Raw genomic sequence first — 24,192 nt, 5'->3', positions numbered from 1 at the left:
AGTTGGTACACCTATTTATTTGCTCTCAATAAAAATCATCTTTATGTGCTTTTTCAAGGCCCTCTTGGCATTTTAGGGTCATTTTGGGTTTTCAAAATCATTTGAGCATCAGTAATGTGATATGCCATCCTGACCTCTTTTTTAAAAAAATATTCATTTTTTAGTTGTAGTTGGATATAATATCTTTATTTATTTTTATGTGGTGCTGAGGATCAAACCCAGGGCCTCGCCCATGCTAGGTCAGTGCTCTATTGCTGAGCCACAACCCCAGCACCCCCACCGTGACCTCTTATTCAAGGTCAGCACACTCTCCATTTTTGTCAGCCTTAAGATTGTTGGTCTGTCCCTTCATTATTTTAAGAAAATTTTCTGAGTGTAGAAGGTGGCCTCTGTTCTGCATTCGTATCAGAGCAGCCTTTCATTGTTCAGCCCCTCTCACCAGTTTTCTTCTTTCTGTTTTCCCCACCCAACTCTCCTTTGCTACTCCAGAACCTTTGCTTCAAAGCCAACACCAAGCATGGAAAACATCCATATTTTGGTTGATAGGCTCCCCCAGAGTGTGTGTGTGTGGGGGGGGTGTGTAGTATGAATATTTTGATTATCAATTATCTGATCTTGTGACTTCTTTGTGACCATAAACCTTCCTGCCCACGCCTCGTGTTTATTTGGCAGGGCAGGCTATTTGGGTGCTGGGTTTACTGATCATGTGATAACTTCAGTTTCTAGAGCAGTTTTCTTAAAGCTATCAAAATCTTAATGTAGGAAATGATGTACCTGCAGTTCACAAGGTAGGTACAACATTCTTGGAAGCTAGTTAAAACTGAAAGGAAGGTGGCCTGCTGCAGGTTGCACACTGGGACAAGGAACTGTGAATTAACTGCCACTCCTCCACTCTGCTCATCTCTGCTCCCGCTGCCCATGAAAATGCCCCTTCAAATATTATTGACCTTGCGCCAGTGGAAAACTGGAAAGGATGGCTGAATTCCTAACATGAAAATTTTAGAGCTGCTTTTATTTTGCAACAGGAGGAACTAAACTTCTTCTTCTTCTTTTTTTTTTTTTTTTTAAAGAGAGAGAGAAATAATTTTTTTTAATATTTATTTTTCAGTTTTCGGCAGACACAACATCTTTATTATTTATTTTTTTAATATGGTGCTGAGGATCGAACCCAGTGCCCCATGCTCATGCGCGTTACTGCTTGAGTCACATCCCTATCCCCTAAACTTCTTTTCTTTGATTTGTGTACAGGTTCTGGTAAACACTGCTTGCTGTGTTTTGATGTTGGTGGCTAAGCTTATCCAGTGTATTGTGTTTGGCCCTCTGCGAGTGAGTGAGAGACAGGTAAGTCCAGACAACTCATAGATCCTGTGACCAGATTAAACAAACAAACAAACAAACAAATCCCTTTCTATCTGGTATAACTTCAAATGGATAGAAAATCCCACAAGTACTACAGAGGATTCTTATATACACTTTATACAGATTCACTAAATACTATTGTTTTCTCCATTTACTTTCATATTCACTTTTTATTTATAGTATATATTTGCTTCTGATCCATTTGAATGTAAGTAGTAGACCTCATACCCCTTTACCCCCCCCCCCCCCAGTACTTTGGTATATAGCGCCTAAGAGCAGAGGCACTGTCTTAAATAACCACAGCACGATGATCAAAATTGGGAAGTTTAGTATTGATGAAATACTTTGTTAATCCACAGTCCAAACTCCACGTAGCGAGGTTGTCCCAATATTGTCTTGTATAGCTATTTCTTTTTTGAGTGTAATTTTTAAAGAAGTATTGATTTGTTTTAGTCATCATAAATATCACTATTATTTAATTTATTTTTTAAAAAATTTATTTATTTAATAGAATGCATTTTGACATTTTGTACACAAATGGAGCCCAATATTCCTCTGGCTGTACATGGTGCAGAGTCACTCCAGTAGTGTATATGAGTAATATACATACATGTATATGAGTAATAATATCATCTCATTCTACCATCCTTCCCATCCCCGCCTCACACCCACTCTCCTCTACACAAACCAAAGTTATTTCATTCTTCCCAGTATCACTCTTTAGAATATGGTTTCTTTCCTAAAGGAATTTGCTGATTTTTTTCCCTTTTGGAAAACTAAATTAAGTTTCATTGTTTTACAAGCAGAAAATTAGGTGATTTGCCCTTGTAGGTGAGATTGTCAAACACTAAACATGACTCTCAGAATGTATATCTGGGCAGGGAACACTTTCACTAAGGAATTATGCCACAAGCATACCATACAGATTGGTAGTTCTCCAAGGATTTTGGTGGGTAGAGTGTGGAATGGTGTGTTTTAAAGACTTTAGACCTGGCCTTCAAAACCACAAAAGAACAAAACTATTTTACTTTACTTCATCCTGGTGATAAGACACAGGAACCTCGTGCATTAGAAGTATAGCAATAGCTGGCTTCTCTGAGTTTTCAGAGTACAGTGTTCTAGTCTCCTTACCCTTTTCAACCCTGCTCTCCTCCCTCACTCACCCCAGTACTGGGGATTGAACCCAGGGTCACTCTACCACTAAGCTACATCCCTAGCCCTTTTTAAATTTTGAGACAGGGTCTTGCTTACGTTGCCCATGCTGGCCTCAAAGTTATGATCTTCCTGCCTCAACCTCCCAGGTAGATGGGGTTACAGCAGACTTTATAAAAGGAGAATTGGGACAGTACAGCTGCTGTACTGTTGAGCCCTGGTTGAGCCCTTGTATGCTGTGGCGAACAGAACTATTCTATTTTCCCAGAGATTTTTTTCGTTAATGAGTATTCAGCACTTTTTCCAAAATATCAATTTCAGTAGAAAGTAAAGATTTTTCTAAATACAAAAGACCTTTTAGATGCTTCTTTCTTCAAATTTTCCTTCAAATTTTTTTTGGGGGGCCAGAAATTGGTCAGCCTAGAGGTAAGCCATCTAATTGCTGGTGGAATGATCTGGCCCCAGTTTTCCCTAAAATGATAGCTTAGAGTGTTTCAAAGATTGCTTCTCTCAGTAGAGATGATGATAATGGGGCATATTCTTTATCCAGCACTTTCAGGATTTTCAGTATGGAATGCATCTTTCATACTGTTCTGGGTTGGCTTATTTTATGATTCATTAATCATAAAATCATTCAGTGGCATTAAGAACTATTTGAAGGGCTGGAAAGAGTAGCTTGATGGTAGAATATTTGCCTTACATGTAGAAGGTCCCAGTTTGATCCTCAGCAGTGCAAAAAAAGAGAAAAAGGAAATAAAAAGAACCATTTTGATTTAGAACTCTATAGAATTAATATAGGTTTGCTCTGTTTGTGCTTAAGGTTCAAGAAGTAATTATAGAGGCAAAGACATTCAATATCTAAAATGTAAAATGCAATAAATATTAAAATATTTTCTCTCCCAGTACTGGGGATTGAACCTAGGGACTCTATACTGCTGAGCTACATTCCCAGCTCCTTTTATTTTTTATTTTGAGACAGAGTCTCTCTCAGTTGCTGAGGTTTACCTTGAACTTGCAAACCTTCTGCCTCAGCCACCTGAGTTGTTGGGATTATAGGTGGGTACCTACCAACGTGCCTGGCTCAAATATTAAAATCTTTTAAGTAAAAATTTAGAGCAACAAGTTATTTAAAAAATTTTTTTTGAGCACTTAATGCCTATTATTACTTTTTAGAGCACTTTTATATATAGTAACTTATTTAACTCCCCAACAATCTATGAAATGTATGTTTTATGACAAAGCACAGGAGTGTTAAATGCCCACTCCAAGGTCACCCAGCTGTTAGGTTACAGAGCCAAAGTTCAGAACAAGGACACAAAATATCTAGGTCCATCTTATACTTTTCCTGTTCCAGCTCTGGAAATAGACATTCACCAAAGATTCCTAGCTTATTTTATTGGGGAATGGTATTGGAAGCCAAAATCTATATTTGTGCTCATTGCTGCTGGGATACCTGGTTTTTTGGTGGACAGAGTTAGGGGATACTCTTCGATTTTTCTCTCTAGTTCATTTATTCCCCTTGATAAATGAGGTAGACCCCAGAGTAGCCTAAAAACAATTATTAGTTTTTAATAGTCATGTTGTCAGTTTGTCATGCATTTGGGCTCAGTTATTTCTATTTTCAATTTTTTTTTAAATTTGTAAAACATTTACCTGGTTCAAAAGTATATATAATATACTTAAAGGGCTGGGGTTGTGGCTCAGTAGTAGAGCACTTGCCTAGCACAGATGAGGCACTAGGTTCAATCCTCAGCACCACATAAAAATAAATAAAGGTGTTGTGTCTGTCTACAACTAAAAATTTTAAAAAGTATACTTAGAAGTCATGCTTCTGTCCTCTTCACCCAGTTCCCTCCCAGCCCCATAGAAAGCTAGATAATTGTATATTTTAATATCTTGTAAGGCTATACCTCCTTTAACTTCCACTCCCCCTTTGATAGGGGAATGAAGATTTTTTTAAACTGGAAGTCTTAAGTTCAGAAAAGAGTACCAGAGAAGTAAATATTGGGAACCAAGGTGATCATTACTTATCAGAAATCATAAAGATATTAATAATCTTTGATTTGGTAACAAAGTAGAAATGCATGCAAAGATACATACACAGCTATTCATTACAATGTTTTCTGAATGGTGGAAATATTAAAATATATATTGACGGGTAAAGTCCTCACAATATGATAGGTGAATGAATAAAAGCACTGTGCAAAAATTGATATATTTTGTACTTTAGAGGAAGATAAGTGCATAAAAATGTTAAAGCATTATTTATATTTTAATTTTCTTGGGAGTTTTCATACTTAGATTATGGACTAGCAAATGATCATGTACTATTTTTTTAATTCAAAAAATTTTTTTTCTTTTAAAGAAAATGTAATCTTCAGTTGTTTCAGAAGCCAGAGAGCAGAATTATGAAAAATGATACTTCTTGCCCTTACTGTGCTTTTCTACTATGTGTAGAAAATATTTTTATTTTTTAATACCAAGGTAGTAGACTGATATTATTACCTTTTTAATGGCTAAAATCAGGGTATAATCCACAGTTTACAAATTACTTTCTGGGTATCTCACTTCTATAGAGAACTTCTTTTATTCTTTGCCCCCTGTTTCCTTGTGATTAGTGTTTGAAAGTGAAGTGTGGAACCTGCGTTAGGTGTGTTGGTATTCACTGTTATAACCCTTTTTCTTTTTAGCACCTCAAAGACAAGTTTTGGAATTTTATTTTCTACAAGTTCATTTTCATTTTTGGTGTGCTGAATGTCCAGACTGTGGAAGAGGTGGTCATGTGGTGCCTGTGGTTTGCTGGACTTGTTTTTCTGCATCTGATGGTTCAGCTCTGCAAGGACCGATTTGAATATGTGAGTTTTTAGTCAAGCTCTTTGCTGGCTTAGTCACCCATTTGCCAGGTGTGAATTGTGTAATATGAATGAGCCACCATGGGCATGTTTGGGGTAGCTCTCAAGGGGCAGACTCTGGGTCAGGTACTCATTGCCTGTTCTTGAGGAACATCTGCTGCTGCCATGCAGAATCATTCCTCTCCCAAGGAGGTTTTCTCCCCAGCCCCACAGGTAGTGTGTTACATTATAATTGAGTGGAGTCAGTTCACCTAACCAAACTGCACACACAGTGCAAGGAAACCTTGGTATATACACTGAATAAAATCCGATCTCTTATGTGTATTTTCTGTTCTCCTCATCTCACATTGCCCCCCCTTCACCCTGATTCTTGGTTTGTTTTTTGGGATAATATGAATTGAACTTACGGGTGCTGTGGCACTGAGCTACATCCCTAGCTCTTTTTAATTTTTTGCGACAGAGTCTCACTCTGTTGCCCAGGCTGCCTCAAACTTGTGATCCTCCTTGCTTTCAGACTCCTTAGTAGCTAGAATTACGGGCATGCACCACCAGCCTGGCTCATGGAGCTCTTCTGCTGTCTAGTTTATAGTGTTTCTCCTGTGGGCCAGGACCATTCTGGCTCTCTCAGTGTCCCTGATTAGAGAAGTGAGTCCTTTCTTGTGTGGGTAGGGAGCTGCCTTGACTCTAGGGCAGAGCCGTGCAGGGGCACTCCCTCACCTGTGCTTCTGCACCAGGTCCTGAGTAAGCATGCTCCTACTTCTGCCTCAATTAAACCCGCTCCAGGGCCTCCTCTGCCCTGTCTTCACCCAGTCTTCATTGTTGAAGTACCCTTCCACTTCTGTTTGAGTTAACTGCATTCTCAAAGGCTTTACTTTTTTTACAATTCAGCCTCTGTTCCCTGTCACAAATAGGAGCTTCTAACCTCCCAAACTGGTTTGTTATCTACACCTGCTACCTCAGGAGTTGCAGCTCCAGGCCTTCTTTTCAGGCTATTGCCTTTCCTTGCATGATATTAACATAGCATTTTAATAGTGGTAAATCTGCACCTGATTACATTTCAGATGTCTTAGCACTAACAGACTAGTACTAGAAGTGAACTTGGGGGTGGGAGTGAAGATTGAGAAAGAAACAACAGAATATGACACTGTTCTGAGTCTGGTGAATGTTACAAGAGATAATTGTGTATCCTTGGAAAATTGCTTCTAGAGGCTTATCTTGGTGGTAAGATGAAAATATAAGATGAAAATATAATGCATATTATTATATTTCATAAAGTAAATGATAAAGACCTGTGTTAGCAGCCTATGCTCATATTTAAGTCCCTGGAGAATTTTTACTGTAGAATAGTGGGATACTTTTTGTGTCCATACACGAAGATGCCAAGCTTGACTGTGTTTCTCAGTGCGTTTTACCACTGCTGTGAAGAATGAGCTACCTTTCTGTTCTGTTCCTTTCAGCTTTCCTTTTCTCCCACTACACCGATGAGTAGCCATGGGCGAGTCCTGTCTCTGTTGATTGCTATGCTACTTTCCTGCTGCGGGTTAGCAGTTGTCTGCTGTGTCACAGGCTACACCCATGGAATGCACACCTTGGCTTTCATGGCTGCAGAGGTAAGATGCTGAACACAGGGTTGCTCTGATTATATTTGCATTTTCTAGGAAGTTAGAGGGTTATTGATAGGTTTCACCCATGAAATGATGGCTTTGATCTTTAATTTTATCTATTTTTTGGTACTGGGGATTGAACCTAGGAGTGTTTGCTACATCTCAAGCCCATTTTATTTTGAAATAGGGTCTTACTAAGTTGCTGAGGCTGGCCTTGGACTTTCTTTCTGCCTTAGCCTCCAGAGTAGCTGGAGTTACCGGAGTGCACCACTCTGCCTGGTTTGATCTTTCATTTTAACAAGCATTTAGTGAGTTCCTTTTTTTTTTTTTTTGATTACTGGTGCTGAATGCTTTTGTGGTATTTCATGTAATCCTTGCTACATCCTAACAAAATAATTATTTTCCCCCACAATTACATTGTGCTTGCCAAATGCTAGGAGTTGTTCTAAATACTTGACATGTATTGACTCATTTTTATTATTCCTATTTATGACAGGGAGCCTGAGGCATGAGGGTAAAATGAATTGTTTGAGGTTCCAGGGAGGCAAGTGGCACAATACAAATCCTCTGGCTCCCGAGTAGGATGAGTATCCCCTTAAGATGTTATAAACACCTGGTAGTGGTGATGAATGAAACATCTATTTTTTTTTTTTTTTTGTATTGGGGATCAAACCCAGGGAGCACTTATACTGAGCTACACCCTTAGCCCTTTTTCATTTTTTATTTTGAGACAGGGTCTCACTAAGTTGCTGAGTCTGACTTTGAACTTGTGATCCTCCTACCTGAGCCTCATGTCTCACTTGTGCCACCATGCCCAGCAATATTTAATTTTTTAAAAAACTAGAGTATAAATTAAAATTTTACAGAATAATAAATATGCAAACTATAGCCATTACTTTGAAGAAAAATTTCTTTATTGTTGTGTTGGGGATCAGACTCAGGGCCTTGTACACCCCAGTCCTCCAGGAATATTTTAAAATTCAAAACAAGATTTAGTTTTTTTAAACCTTCCAGAAGATACCAATTTCTGTTCAGTGGAAACCTAAATTTTTATATGTCCTTAAATTCATGTGGCTGTGTTTGCTTTTTCCTCAGCCCAAAGACCAAACTACTTTTATCTTACCTTTAAATGCATTATTTAAAAACAATAAAACATATAATAGTTTCCCTTTATTTGTGATTTTACTTTTCTCTGATTTCAATTATCTGTGTTTAACCAGTCTGAAAATATTAAATGGCTAATTCCGTAAGCAATTCTTAAGTTGATTTTTTTTTTTTTTTTTTTTGGTGCTGGGAATTGTACCCAGGACTGAATGTGCTCTGCCACTGAGCTAACACCCACAGCCCCACAGCCCCTAAGCTTTAAACTGTGCATCCTTCCAAGTAGCATGATGAAATCTCTTGCCATGCCTCCCGGAACATGAGTCATCTCTTTGTCCAGTATATCCACATTGTATGTGCTTCTCACCTGTTAGTCACTTACCAGCCTTCTCATTTGTCAGATAAACTGCCGCAGTACTTGTGTTCAAGTAACCCTTACTTTACTTAATAATGACCCCAACGTCCAAGAGTGAGTAGTGGTGCAAAGGAGGCACCAGGCATAAAACACGGAAGGACAGATGATATTGTACTTTATGGCTGTGCTTCAGGGCATTAGGGCATTTAGGATGGTTAGATGTAGGATCCAGTGTTATCTGTGGTTTTAGTCTCCACTGGGATCTTAGACATATGTCTTATCGATAAGAAAGGATTGTGGTATTAGATATGTTGACGCTAATTAGATAATACCAAAACAAGTTAAGTATGAACTACTAATTGGGAATTTGTTAGAGCAGGGTTAGAATTACTTTCGCTTCATAGTGTTCATTTCAGAATACCATGTAGTAGTGTAAAAATTAGGAAAGGAGCATTTGGATACCAAATTAAAAAAAATTTGCAATACTAGTTGAATGCTTTTCTACATATGAAAGACATGCATTTATATTTCCTCTTGGAAAAGATCTGCTTAAAACTTTATTTACACTGACTTCCATTAACTAGTTTGCTTTAGATACATTTTATTATAAAGCTCAATTTGAGCCTCATGTTGGCCTTTTTTTTTGTTATTTAGCTTCTAGTTAATATTAGGCCAAACTTTGAAAAATGACACAATCCCAAATAAGTAGATTTAAATTAGGTTTATTGGGTCACACTATAGTAGTATAGTATATAGTTTTATTTCAGCTTGTTGCTGTTTATTCTTTTAAGAAAATTTAGCATGCTATAGATTTGATGTTTTGAACTGAGTTTTTTTTAATATTCATAGTGTTTTCCCTTCGTGTAAAATATTTTCCATTTAAAAATGGGAGTTTAATCTCAAAACAAATTCCGTTCCAATTGGTTAAGAGAAAATTTTTCTTACTGTTAATTTTCATAATAAAAATACCATGAGAGCTGGGTGTAGTGGTGCACATCTGTAATCCCAGTGGCTTGAGAGGCTGAGGCAGGATAATTGCAAGTTTGAGGCCAGCTTCAGCAATTTAGCAAGGCCCTGAGAAACTTAGCAAATAAAAAATGAAAAAGGGGGGCTGGGGATGTGGCTCAAGCGGTCGCCTGGCATGTGTGCGGCCCGGGTTCAATCCTCAGCACCACATACAAAGATGTTGTGTTCGACAAAAACTAAAAAAAAAAAAAAAAAATTAAAATTCTCTCTCTCTCTCTCTCTCTCTCTCTCTCTCTCTCTCTCTCTTTCTAAAAAAAAAAAAACAAAATGAAAAAGGGCTGAGCACGGTGGTGCACGCCTGTAATCCCAGTGGCATGGGAGACTGAGACAGGAGGATCGTGACTTCAAAGCCAGCCTCAGCAATGGTGAGGTGCTAAGCATCTCAGTGAGACCCTGTCTCTAAATAAAATACAAAATAGGGCTGGATGTTGCTCAGTGGTTGAGTGCTTCTGAGTTCAATCCCTGGTACAAAAAAAAAAAAACACAAGAAAAGAAAAAGGGCTGTGGATGCAGCTCGGTGGTTACTGGGTTCAGTCCCCAATACCAAAAAAAAAAAAAAAAAAAACAATTACTAAGAGAGCCTCATATTTTGATTTACTTTATTCTCTTCTGGTAGACAAAGGAAGGGAGTACACAAAGCACATAGGAATGAGCAGGTGCTCCTGTCTAAGATAGTAGTGTCTTAAACTCTATTTTGAATTACAGTATCCCCAAGCAATCACACACCTTTTTGGGCAATCATTTATAGTGACTTATTGTTATATCAAATGGAAGTGATTGTCATAGTACTAGGATAAACCTCAAGATTGTAGGAGGCATCTCTAGGAGGTGCTGTAATTGGTCATCACCTGTGAACAAGAACATGCTCAGTAAAATTTGGGTTTCTAGGTTATGAAAACATTTCATGAAAATTTGAGGCAGAGAAAATAAATGGTTGGTGAACTTGATGCCTTTTAACTGAACTGAGAAATGCTTATCTTTTATAGTCTCTTCTTGTGACAGTGAGGACAGCCCATGTGATTTTACGGTGAGTAGAAATTTGGGAGGGGAGAGAGATGATATACTCATTTGGTTAGCTTGAAGTTGTAATAGATGTAAAATACATAGAAATGACCAAATTATAATGTCCTTAAACTAGATTCAGTTGGTAAATTTAAGGTGTTTTTCCCTTTTTCTTTTTATGTATTGTAGATATGTAATTCACCTCTGGGACCTCAACCATGAAGGGACCTGGGAAGGCAAGGGAACCTACGTCTATTATACCGATTTTGTCATGGAGCTCACTCTTCTGTCCCTGGACCTCATGCACCACATTCACATGTTGGTAAGTTCCCTTGGAAAGAGCTCCGACTGAAGGCTTAGACTTTCAGAATCAGGAACCCAGTTTTGTATATTAAAAAATGAAATATTTGGAATAAGATATAGACGACCCACTTAAAAGTGACCATAGCGTGCACTCTCCTCTTTTTGCCATTGGGTGTAAAGCAGTATTGGGGAATTGCTCTGGCCAGTGCCTGGCACAGGAGATGATTGCTGTCCCAAGAGACTTGGTTAACTCTGCTGACCAAGTCAATAAATCATTCTTGTAGTATGAAATTAAAGGAGATGCCTCTCTATATAATTTCTGTGGCTTCTCTGATTTAGTATTTACTTTGTAGGTGGTCTTGGGAATTCCTGCTATGTTTGCTACTTCAATAATTCATAAATTTTGTATCTTTTAATTAAAAACAAAGTCCTTGGGGCTGGGGTTGTGGCTCAGCAGTAGAGCGCTCGCCTAGCACGTGCAAGGCCCTGGGTTCGATACTCAGTACCACATAAAAATAAATAAATAAAATAAAGTTATTGTGCCCCCAACTATGACTAAAAAATAAATATTAAAAAAAAAAAAGTTCTTATACTTAATTCCTACCTTGATTTGCCGAGAAAGAAATTATAATGCTGTAAATCTGCTTCATTAGTGAGCACTTCAGTGAGTAATAATGGCGAGACTCAACCTAGTTGAGAGGCAATTCATTTATATTATAAGCCTGTAAAAATAATATTTAAAAATTATTGGATTTAGTTGTGACAATGGTGCACACCTGTAATCCTGGTGATTTGGGAGGCTAAGAAAGAAGGATTGCAAATTTGAAGCTAAAATTAGTGAGAGACCCTGTTATCAAAAAATTTAAAGGGCTGGGGATATAGCTCAGTGATTTAAAAAAAAAAAATACTGAGTTACATGTAGCACATTTTTAAGTCTACTTTTGTTTTTGTCTTTGTTTTTTAGTTGTAGATGGACACAATATCTCTATTTTATTTTTATGTGGTGCTGAGGATTGAACCCACGGCCTCCCACATGCTAGGCGAGCACTCTACTGCTGAGCTACAACCCCAGCCCTTTAAGTCTACTTTTTGAAAGTAACTTTGAGAACATACTTTAAAAAAACAAAAACAAAAAAAACTTTCCTTTCTCCACACCAAAAAAGGGTGAAAATGCCCAGATATAACCGTTAACATTTTGTTGTATTTTACTTTATATATGTTACTTTATATAGTCAAAAACATGTAATCACACATTGAGATCTTATTTTTTTTGTTTGTTTATTTTTTGGTACCAGAGATTATTTTTTATTTTTTTATTTGAGACACAGTCTCACTAAGTTGCTTAGGGCCTTGCTAATTTGCTGAGGCTGTCCTCAAACTTGTGATCCTCCTTATGACTCAGCCCCCCAAGTGGCTGAGATGACAGGCATATGCCACCATGCCCAGCTGACAGATCCTATTTTCTACGTAGTTTAATCAATGGAATGATTGTATTGGGAATTGAACCTAGAACCTCATGCATGCACTTTATCACTGATATATCCCTAAACAAGTTTAGTTTTAGTAAACTAATATATTACAAATATTTTCCTGTGCTAGCAACAAATATTCTGAATCATTTTAATACCTTCAGGATAAAAATTTCATCGTATAGGTTTATCAGTTTTAATTAACCAAACTCCATAATGGGCTGTTTAGATTGTATTTGTTGTTTGCTGTTTCATAACTGTGCATAATTTTTTTAAAAAATCACATTAGTTTCTTCAAGGTATATCCTGACTTTTTCACTCAACAAATATTATTTTACCATAATTGATGTTTAGAACTGTTATCATACAATTGTGTATTATAATTAATAAACAGAGTTAGTGTCTATATAATATTGCAGTGTATGAATTTACAGCTTAACTGTTCTCCTGCTGGGCATTTTGCTCATTTTCATATATACTTTTATAATTCTATGGATGGACATCTTTTTGCATAAAGCTTTTAAGTTTCTGATTAGTTGCTCAGGAAAGATTGCTGGCAGAGGGCGTGTACATTGTTTAGGGTAATGAAATAGATATATGCAGTAATGTCCTGAAAGATTGTTCCAGTTCACCTTCACTAATCATTAAAGAGTTTCTATTGCATGCAGTACCTTCATCAGTAGCAACTTCATGTGCATTTTTATTGTGTATTTTATTGTTTTCTCTCTATTTCAGTTATTTGGCAACATCTGGTTATCCATGGCCAGCCTGGTCATCTTTATGCAGCTGCGTTACCTGTTTCATGAGGTGCAGCGTCGAATCCGTCGGCACAAGAACTATCTGCGTGTGGTCGGGAATATGGAAGCCAGGTAAGTAAGAGCGAATTGATGTTGCCCAAGTTTGCTCATTTTAGCTCTTTAAGAATAAAAAGTCCTAGGGCTGGGGTGGTGGCTCAGTGGTAGAGCACTTGCCTAGCATGTGTGAGGCACTGGGTTCGATTCTCAGTACCACATATAAATAAATAAAGGTCCATTGACAATTAAAAAATATTAAAATAAATAAAGAATAACAAGTCCTATTCTGTCAGAACTTGGTGTTATAACCTGCTAACTGAATGGGGAAGAGTATAGGCTTTGGAGTCAAACTGCCTCCATGTGAGTCCCACTTAGCTCTGGGTGATTTGGGGTAGTTTATTAACTCCCTGTGCCCCAGCTACTTCATCCCTAAAATAGAGGATAGCAGAAATTTCTGCTTAGAATTGTCGGAAGGATTCCATGAGATATTAGGTTCATATTATTACATCATTATTTTATTGTCATTGATATTAAATGGAAGCTTCTCTGGGCTTCTGCCCTCTATTTTGTAAAGGTGGGTTTATACACACACATTGAAGAAGGTACTCCTAACCTAAGACTAAGCCAAGTATGAAGCTGCACAATTCATGGTCGTCCTTTTTTGTTTCTGGGGAATAGTTTGGGTCTCTGGGGTCTTATTTCCTTGATTTGCCCAAAAATGTGCCCTGGAAAGATCATTAACATGAGCCGACTGTTCCTTGAAGGCCTGTGAAGATGAACGAAATGTTTTTTACTGATCCACTGTCCTTGTGCCATTATAAAGATGAAGTCTGTAGAATAGTGTACACTTACGTGTGTAAAATTTACAGAGATTCCATAGGGTCTCTTTTGTTTCTTACAGGTTTGCAGTTGCAACTCCAGAGGAACTGGCTGTCAACAATGACGACTGTGCCATCTGCTGGGACTCCATGCAGGCTGCAAGGAAACTGCCCTGCGGACATCTTTTCCACAAGTAGGGACTTCATGAAGGGCCTCTTGGTACTGGTGTTCTGTCCAGGACTTGTGGGTGCTTTTTGTCCCTGGGCTCAAGGATGATCCCAGCAGAGGAACAGAGATAGTACCTCACACTGGCCATGGAGTTGAAAGAAAATATTGGGTCGGGGGAGTCCTTGTTTTAAAACAGCTTATTACTTAACTGAGGGGAGAGAGTGTATATTTTTACATTTTGCACATGTCCCCAAAGCAGCATAAAACACACCCCAGAGCAGTGGTCTGAAGTGGGGACCACTAAATGACCTGTAGAACTGTGACTATTGGCAAGGGTTGCAAAACAGGCTCTTCTATAAACCTTCGAGATTGAAGTAGATCTGTTACTTTCAGAGATCTCTGTCAGGGCTTTGTTGATGGATTTGATGCTTTGATATTGGTGGTGGATCTTGAGGTACGTTTAGGCCCTTTGCAGTCAGTTTTGCATATTGAGAAATTTTTGATCTTTAATCTTCCTTATTTTCTATTTTCAATAGTTTTCATGTTTCTTTTTAATATCAGTAGGGCTTTGAAACTGTAATGTCCTACTCAATAAATGTAGTGACAGACATTTCTTTTTATGTACTGAGTGTTGTGTTGGGCTCTGGGATAAAATAGAAATGACAGACATGGTTTTTGCTTTTGTGGAGCTTGCAATCAAATGGATGAGACAATCATGGATTAACTGGGTATATTTATGGATGTATATATTGACATGTGCTCTGTAGGAAAGGAACATGGTTCTTCAGAGTGAGTAACAAAGGAATCTGACTCAAACTTGGAGGAACTGACTTGAGTATGAGCAGCAGTCAGGTCTGGGAAGGGAATTCGGTGGGAGAGATGTGAGACAGAGAGCATCTATAGTAGGAGGGAATGTGTTGTGTTGAAGGAACTGGGAGAGAACCTGGTACCTGGAACTCAGTGGAAGAGGGAGGAGTGTTTACTGAGGCAGGAGAAGCAGGGAATGTGGCCCAAGGGGGAGGTTGGAAGCGGGCGTAGATGCCATTGAAGGCTTTAATTGGGGATGGTGCATAAGACATGCAGCCTGAAGAGGTTAAGGGACAAGTTACGGACTGCCACAGTGGTTCAGGGCATGTTGAGAGCTTGAACTACTGTGTGAGAAGTGCCAGTTGGACTGAAGTAGACTGATTTAAGAAGGATTAGAAGGACATGAGCTAGATTGGCTATGGAGGAAAGAGGAATAAAGGGGTCAGGATTCTCCTAGTTTTGCAACTTGTGCAGTTACCATAGAGTTACCGAATAGTTGGCTTCATTGAGGTTGGAAAGGTGGGAATTTACACACATTTCTCAGAAACTTTATAGTTCCAAAGGAGCTCTGTAGCTAGTTGGGAAGAGTAAGAGTGTATTTCAGCCCAGAAGAAATTTGTTGTTGTTGTTTTTTGAGATCAGGTCTTATCTACATTGCCCAGGCTGGCTTTGAACTCCTGGGCTCAAGTGATTCCGCCCTCAACCTCCTGAGTAGCTGGGACCACAACTACTTTGATGGAAGTGAAATTCAGATAACACACAATCAGCCACTTTAAGGTGTACAATTCAGTGGTGTTTAGTGCATTCGTGGTATTGTGCCACCACCACTTCTAAGTTCAGAACTTTTCATCACCACAGAATAATACTCATACTCACTGGGTAACCATTCCTGATTCTTCCCTCCCTGTCCCCTGACAGCCAGTCACCAGTCTGCTTTCTGTCTCCATGGATTTCCCTCTTGTGGACATTTCATATAAAGTGAATCATACTTATGTCTGTGGCCTTTAGTAACTGACTTCTTTAATTTAGCGTAATGCTTTTGAGGTTGCTCAAGTTATAGCAATACTTCACTCCTTTTTATGGCTAGCTTTAAATAATCCTGTAATAAATAGTTGCCGCTGATATTTGGTTTCTTTCCACCTTTTGACTATTCTGAGAATAATGCTGCTATGAACATTTGGGAGCATGTATCTGAGAACCTGTTTTTAATTCTTTTTGGTAGATAGCTGGGAGTGAAATTGCTGGGTCCCATTGTAATCCCACCTTTACCTTCTTGAAGAGCTGCCATGCTGTTTTCCACAGCAGTTGCACCTATTTATATTTTTATCAGTAATGTATGGAGATTCTAGTTTTTCACATTCTCACCAGTGCTTGTTATTTTTCTAATTATACCCATCCTAATGGGTGTGAAGTGACAGCTCATTGTGATACTTTTTGGTTTTTTAGTGATTGTTATTTAATTTTTGTGGCAGAATATACACAACATAAAATTTATCATTGTAACCATTTTACATGTATAGTTCAGTGGTGTTAAGTGCAGTCTTATTACATAAAACCTCACCATCCGTCCGTCTTCTCATCTTCCCAAACCGAAACAGTGTACCTGCCCTCTGCCCTTGTGAATCATTCTGTGTCCTGTCAATTTGACTACACTAGGTACATTTCTTAACTTTGGATTTATTTTGTTCTTTTTTGGTTCCATTTGTATAAAATTATTGATTTGAGAGGTTTTTTTAAAAAAACATTTTTAGATATTGAGCATTGTTTTCTCTGTATCTCAGAAGTTTTGGAATGTTCTGTTTTTGTTTTCATTTGTCTCAAAGTATTTTCTAAATAATTTCTTATTTGACCCGAGAAGGTCAATGGTTGACTCAGGAAACAATAGTGGTTTAAAATTGGAATTTAATTGTAAAACACTTTGGAGTGAACAAACCACTGTTGGAACATCCTCTTGGCCTTCACTGCATGGCTTTAGTTTTTGAGTGGGAGAAAGATGGTGTGATGACAACCTAAGGCAAATTCATTTTAATTTTAATTTGTGATAAAACTAACTGTCTAGATTCCAGCAGAAAATAGATAATTTGTTGTTTATAAAAGATATTTTTTTGGTAGATTTCAGAGTCCAGTGAATATATAATTACATTGAAATATCATATATAGAATGAGGAGAAATAGTTCTTCAATAGAATATTATTACAGCTATGAAGAAAAATATGTTTTCTCTGGGGATCATCATGTTATGGTGAGGTCATCCTTTGTAACTTTGCACACATGACAGATATTTTTGAGAAAAAGATAGCATTTTTACTCAGTGTCTCTGAGCTCTCAGAGAACAAATCTATAAAATGGGAAAGGACTGGAGAGCACTTCATCTGACCTTCTCATTTGTCACTGGAGAGGGCTGACTAGAGAGATTGAAAGATTTGCCTGGGTCATGCAGGTGGGGAGTGGCTGAGTTGGGAACAGGTCTTATATTTCCTATTTCATATTCTAGTATCTTTCTTCTTAATGGTCATTACAAGATTTTATTGAGTATTTCTATACTTAGGGCATTATCATCTCCCGAGAGAGGAGGGAAGAAGCTTTCAGCCCTTTTGGAAAAGCAGAATGTGAAAAGTAGAGGGTGGGGACAGAGGTGCTCCGTGGAAGGAAGATGTTACAGCTAGGGAGGAGGGTGAGCAAGGAAAAGACCCGAGAGGTTGTCTTGCTGCCAAAAAAGTTGGATCGGTGGTTTCAGCAAGTCAGGTCTTGTCAGAAGTGATTTGGAATAAAAGAAGCTTTAGTGAGTGAGTGAGTGAGATCCCGCAAATCAAAATTTTGAAAACAGGGCCAAGGTTATGACCACTTTGGTGAATAGCTAAAGCAAAGTGAAAGAAAAGATCATTGGAGCAGATGACTCAAGGACATAAGAGGCCAGGATGTTGGAGGATTCAACAACATGAAGTTTGAAGCCGCCAAATTGAGTTGTAAAGACAGATGGCGGGCCATGCTGTGAAGTCCCATTGAGTAGGGGTCAGGACCAGGAATGATGGAGCTTGAAGCATAGTAAAGAATTAATGCCCACAGTAGGATATGCTAGAGGTGTATTAATGAAGTAGGGTAAAGAGTTAATGTCCACAAGTGTTTTTCAACTTTAGATCTCATTAATGGCAAATAGAGAATAAAATTGGAATGCATTTGATAATTCAAAGTACTTCTGGGGAATTCTCACAAAATATGGTAGGGAAAAACTGAGCACACTCACCTGTCTTATTTTGGACTTTTTGGTAGCTCCTGTCTTCGTTCCTGGCTAGAACAAGATACATCCTGTCCAACATGCAGAATGTCTCTTAATATTGCTGACAATAATCGTGCCAGAGAAGACCATCAAGGAGAGAACTTGGATGAGAATTTGGTTCCCGTAGCAACCACTGAAGGCAGACCTCGCTTAAACCAACACAATCACTTCTTCCACTTTGATGGTTAGTTGGTTTCAATCTCTAAAACTATGCCCATGGGGTTTTATCCCCTACGGAGATGCTGTTTGAATTCGAAATAGCTGCCTACAGATCAGTTTAATATACTCTTTCCATATAGTTGAAAGTGTTGAGAATGGATGGATGGAGAGAGAAAACTGAAGAATTTTTCTGTGCCATGCAGTTTGCTAAGATTCTGTCATAATGGGTGTGGTGGAGGTGGGGAGAGGAGGCAGCAAGATTGAACCAACCATGATTTCGAGGAGTCCACTTAGCCAGTTCAGTAGTAAACCTTTGTTAATGTTTTTTTGCATTGGTGTGTTTCTTAATTGTGTATTGCAAAATCATAGAGTAGCTTTCCAGTGAGTATTGGAAGCAGAATCAGAACTGGAACCCTGTTACTTTTCCCATAAAATAGGAATATTTTGCTTCCTACACTGTTGAAAAGAGTTGTAATAAAAACCATACTTAAAATTCTAAGGCCATGGCACTATTGAGGGCTGATCGATCCTCTTTCCTTAATTGACATACATTGAGCTGTTGTTGGTTTCCTGTCAGCTCTGGGACCACCTTTAAGTTCCCATTTCTGATATTGCTGTAAAACAGGCGTCCTTGGGTTTGTGCTGGGGGTAATGGTGCTGTTGGGATCTGATTGGAATCTCCAAGGGCAGAGTAAAGTGGGCGTGGTGGCATGTGGGCTCAGGGAGAATGGAATCTAGTCTCTGAGAGTAGATGAGCTGGCTGGGCCTGGGTGCTGAGGGGTTTCAAGGGCTGGTCATGGTTGGTCATTGTTCATTTACACTAGGAGATCTTAGAGATGGATCCTGGCTTATGCAAGCCATTATTATGAGTGATTATCCCTAAAAAAAAAAAAAACAAAAAAACAAAAACAAATAGTCACCTTTATTTGTCCCTGTAAGATGAAGTAAGTATCCATTTTTTTATTGAGTGCTTTTTATCTGACAAGGTGTTGGAGATGGCCATTTAACTTGATTTTACATTCCGTGCCTTAGTGCTGCTTTGTGAAGAATGAAGTAGCACCTTACCTGTACAGCTTGATTTGGAGTTGTTGTATAGCCATTGCTTGATGGCACTGTATCTTGGGCTTCCTTTCATTAGGGAAATGAGAGAAATGGCAGCCTTTCACAAGCCTGTGTTATAGAACTCTTTGAGAAGAATTTTGAATCAGAAAACCAAGGTCAAAACTTTAAATCACATTGTTGAGGATAAAATACAACATGAAAGTAATTGTGAAATGATGTCTCCAAACAATTAGTATTTTGTGTAAGTGCAAATATGAGGAAGAAACTCATCTGTTGTAGCAGCTATAGAGCCGTGGAATCCTTCCTTGGATTCTAGGCCAAGGGAGTGGATTGGGGGTTGAATGGTTCAAGGGCCCCTGGGAAGCAGGAAAGGCTAGTTAGTGGTTCTTGAACCCAGCTGCCTGTTTCCATCCTGGCCATTGTCATTAAACTTTGTGATCTTAGACATGAAGTAAAATGCACTCATTAACCTCTAAGCACTGTGGGCACCAAATACCAAGTGGGGAACTAGAGTCATATTTCTGACTCTAGTGGATTTCAGTGAGGACTTAGTGAACTAATCCATGTGAACTGTTTGGCCCAGCCCTGAGTGAGTACCATCTGATAGAGAGTGGTCACCTAGGGGAGATACCACCGGAAAAGACTCCGGGCTCTAAAACTTGTGTTGCACTCTGGTTTGTTTTAGGGTCCCGGATTGCAAGTTGGCTGCCAAGTTTTTCAGTGGAAGTAATGCACACCACCAACATTCTTGGCATTACGCAGGCGAGCAACTCTCAGCTGAATGCAATGGTAGGACTTCTAGCTGCATTAAGAAGCTAACTGGTAATCAGGAGGGAGGTAAAAGCTTTGGAATGTTTTTGCAGAGTTTACAGAGACTTTATTGATCTTATTCTGATCTGGGAGAAGAGCAAGACTCCCAGGGAATTTATTTATTTATTTATTTAATTTTTGGTACTAGGGATTGAACTCAAGAGCACTTTGCCACTGAACTACATCCCCAGTTCTTTTTTTGTTTGTTTTTTGAGAAAGGATCTTGCTAAGTTGCTGAGGGTCACTAAGTCGGTAGGACTGGTCTGGAACTTGCAATCCTCCTGCCTCAGCCTCCCAAATTGTTGGGATTACAGGCACAATGTACCTTTTACTAAAAATTGTGTGGGGCCTGCCAAGTATGTTTTTTGCATTCTGTCCCTCCACTCCCAAAATAAGTGTGTATGTACCCATACACAAAGTTGTGCATGGTGTACTGTTGGTTCAAGGAGATTGTTCAGATACTTCACATTTCTTTGTATTTTCCAAAGCTGGGATTTTCTTTTAGAATAATGGAGAATAATGTGTCACTATTATTGAAGTCTAGAATTCATTGTTAGAATATGTGCAGGAATCTTAAAACACAAACTGCTTTATAGCACTTGCCTAGCATGTATGAAGCTCTGGGTTCAATCTCCAGTACAAAAAAAAAAGAAAAATTTAAACCACCTTAGCCTGCTTGGATTAGGGTCTGTACTGTATAGGCCTGGTTATCCCTGGCCAATACTTCAGAAAGTATTCATTGGATCATTTATTTTTTTTTATTCATGCATTAGTCTTAATTTCTTTACCAAAATAATTTGTACTAAAGCCTTTTCTTATAACTGGGTTGTGCTAAGCTAAGTGTCACTAAGGTTAACAGGTGTTCCACTTTCAAGAAGGGTAAATTCTAGTTGGGGAGAAGATTATAAACACAAATAAGTAAGATAATTGGTGGTGCTGACCAGTACTCTGGAGACGGTAAGGCAGGCAGTGCAGTCAGCGGGTGAGTGAAGACTCTGTTGAAGGAAGCATTTGCAGAAGTTCTCTCTGAGGAGATAAAACTTAATAATGAGACATAAGGGACAAAGATGGCAACAGATCTGTGGGAAGGAGGCAGTGGAAACAGTAGGTACAAAGGTGAGGCAGTGCCCGTTAAAGAGGTCACTATGCTTGGAGTGGAGCAGTTAGGAGGCTGAGGTTCTGATGAAAATTGAGATTGTAGAGCCAGGTCAGACAGGCTGTTGTTGGCTACATTAAGTTTAGATTTTTACAGAGAAAGCACGAGAAAGCTGTTCAAAGCTTTTTATGCAACCCCTTCCCTCTCCCAGGATTAACAAGACATTTAACAGAAATGATTTTACCTCTAGGAGTAAAATGAATTACAGAGGGTTAAAAATGGAAGCATCAAGACCAGTTAGGGGGTTGTTGCCATGACTTGGACAGGGGTGTTAGCAATAAAGAAGAAAAGTAGATTTAAGATACTTTTGTTAGATGAACTGACAGCACCATGCTGCTTGATTTAGACGTGGGAGTACTTACTGGGGGAAGTGGAAGAATGGAAGTGGAAGGGTTGGGTTTGATTAATAAGCAGCTAAGTAGATGGTGGTACCTTGTACTGAGCTGGGTAAGCCTTGGGGGAAACAGGCTGGAGGACTTTCCACATTGGCTTCTTTCACTTAGTAGTTTGTATTTAAGGTTCTTCCATGTCTGTTCATGGATTGATAGCTCATTACTTTTTAGCATTGAATGACATGCCATTATCTGGATATACAATCATTTATTAATCCATTCACTTACGACATCTTGGTGCTTCCAGGTTTTGGTAATTATATTTGGACATCTGTGTGCAAGTTTTTATAGAGACATAAGTTTTTAACTTATTTAGATAAATTCCAAATTATCTAAATTTAGATAAATTTAGGCTGCACCATCCAATGGTAAAAGTATGTTTAGTTTTGTAGAAGCTGCCCATCTGACTTCCAGAGTAACTACTCTTCTGCATTATCGCTGGCAATGAGAACAAGTGCCTGTGGCTCCGTACTCTTGTCAGCATTTGTTGTCACTGTTCCAGGTTTTGATTACTCTACTGGGTGTGTACTGCTACACAAAAATTCTGTGTACAAAGTTTTTATTTGTACTTTCCTGATGACATACAATATGGAGCAAGTTTTCGTGTTTATCTGCCATCTGATTATCTTCTTTGGGGGGTGTCTTTGACCTAGCTTTTAATCAGATTGTGTTCTATTTTTATTGAGTGTTATATTCTTTGTATATGTATATTTTTAATTTTTTAGATGTATATGGACACAATACATTTATTGTATTTATTTATTATTTTTATGTGGTGCTGAGGATCAAACCCAGTACCTCACTCATGCTAGGCAAGCACTGTACCCTGAGCTACAACCCCAGTCCTCCTTTATATATTTTGAGTGACAGTTATTAATTAGATGTGCCTTTTGTGAATATTTTCTCCCAATTTGTGGCTTGTTTTCTCATTCTCTTGACATTATCTTTTTAATTCTAATGAAGTCCATTTTTAGAAACATTTTTATAATGGTTTTTTTTTTATACCTTTATTTATTTTTATGTGGTGCTGAGGATTGAACCCAGTGCCTCACACATGCTAGACAAGTGCTCTACCACTGAGCTACAACCCCAGCCCCTTAATGAAGTCCATTTTATCCATTATTTCTTTCATGAATGTACCTTTGGTGTTGTAACTAAAAAGTCATTGCCATACCCAAGATCATCTAGTTTTCCTCAAAAACTGTATTATTTTCTAGGAATGTTACATCTTTGCATTTCACACTTAGGTCTTTGGTATATTTTAGGTTTATATTTTGGGGAAGGGTGCAAGGTTTGTGTCTAGATTCACGTTTCTGCATGTGGATACCCAATTGCTCCAGCATTATTTACTAAAAAAGCTATCTTTGCTCTATTGTATTGCTTTTGTTCTTTTTTCAAAGATAGTTGACTTTATTTATGTACATTTATTTCTGGGTTCTCTGTTCTGTACCATTGTCTGTCTGTCCTTTCACACATACCGTATTGTCTTATTCAAGTTGCGTAATCAGGTCCTGCTTTTTCTTCTCCTTTAACTTGGTATCAGCCATCCTGGGTCTTTTGCCTGTCAGATTACCAATAATCAGTTTGTCAATATCCACAATATAGCTTGCTGGGATTTTGATTGAGATTATATTGATTCTGTAGATCAAGTTGGGAAGAACTGACATCTATCTATCTATCATCTATCTATCTGTCTATCTATCTATCTATCTATCTATCTATCTATCTATCTCCCTCCCTCTCTGTCTCTCTCTCTGTCTAGTACTGGGGATTTTACCCAGGGTTCCTTTACTACTTAGCCATGTTCCTCATCCTTTTTACTTTTTATTTTGAGACAGGGTCTCACTAAATTGCCAAGACTAGCCTCTTACCTTCTGATTCTTCTGCCTCAGCCTTCTGAGTAGCTGAGATTGCACTGTGCCACTGAAATTAGCAAAACAGTCTAAATTTCTCCCTTCCCTCTCTGTCATTCATTGCTTTTACCTTTATGTGATCATATATATGCATCATACACATTCATAATTAAATACATTGTTGCTATTATTATTTTGAACAAATTGTTATCTATTAGATCAACTAAGAGTAAGAAAAGTGAAAGTTTTTATTTCACCTTCACTTTTGCTCTTCTGATGCCCCTCCTTCCTTTATGTGGATTCGAGTTTCTGACCTCGATCAGTTTCTTTCTCTCTAAAGAGCTTCTTGCAGCCCTCCTGGCAAGGCAGGCCTGTTGCCACACATCCTCCATTTCCGTTTGAGAATGTCTTTATTTCTTCTTCACTTTTGAAGGATAGCTTCTCAGGGTACAGAGTTATGGGTTGGATTTTTTTTTTCTCTCAAATATTTCACTTCACTTTGCCTTGTGTGGTTTCTGAGTGGTTGAATGTAGTTCTTTCCTTTGCTCCTTTATAGATAGGCTGATTTTCCCTTCTGGCTTCTTCCAACATTTTCTTTATCTTTGATTTTCTGTAGTTTGATAATGATACGCCCAGGTATTGGGTTTGGGGCATTTTTCCTTCTTGGTGTTC

The 24,192-nt window shown here is 38.4% G+C and overlaps 1 protein-coding gene across 1 annotated transcript in view; it reads left to right on the top strand.

The window, feature by feature from the left end:
* Amfr (autocrine motility factor receptor) overlaps window positions 1-24,192 on the top strand; it is a 40,604-nt gene that overhangs the window by 5,415 nt on the left and 10,997 nt on the right. The window contains exons 2-10 of the mRNA XM_027939051.2: window positions 1,249-1,341; window positions 5,202-5,366; window positions 6,821-6,973; window positions 10,436-10,476; window positions 10,641-10,773; window positions 12,959-13,092; window positions 13,919-14,029; window positions 18,082-18,272; window positions 19,995-20,098. Of these exons, the coding sequence (XP_027794852.1) occupies window positions 1,249-1,341; window positions 5,202-5,366; window positions 6,821-6,973; window positions 10,436-10,476; window positions 10,641-10,773; window positions 12,959-13,092; window positions 13,919-14,029; window positions 18,082-18,272; window positions 19,995-20,098 (1,125 nt within the window). The remainder of the gene's footprint in view (window positions 1-1,248; window positions 1,342-5,201; window positions 5,367-6,820; window positions 6,974-10,435; window positions 10,477-10,640; window positions 10,774-12,958; window positions 13,093-13,918; window positions 14,030-18,081; window positions 18,273-19,994; window positions 20,099-24,192) is intronic.

Source organism: Marmota flaviventris, chromosome 18, assembly GCF_047511675.1.
Source record: "Marmota flaviventris isolate mMarFla1 chromosome 18, mMarFla1.hap1, whole genome shotgun sequence".
Classification (NCBI taxonomy): domain Eukaryota; kingdom Metazoa; phylum Chordata; class Mammalia; order Rodentia; family Sciuridae; genus Marmota; species Marmota flaviventris.
The sequence above is the reverse complement of the archived record's forward strand: the minus strand, read 5'-3'. Positions and strand labels throughout refer to the sequence as shown.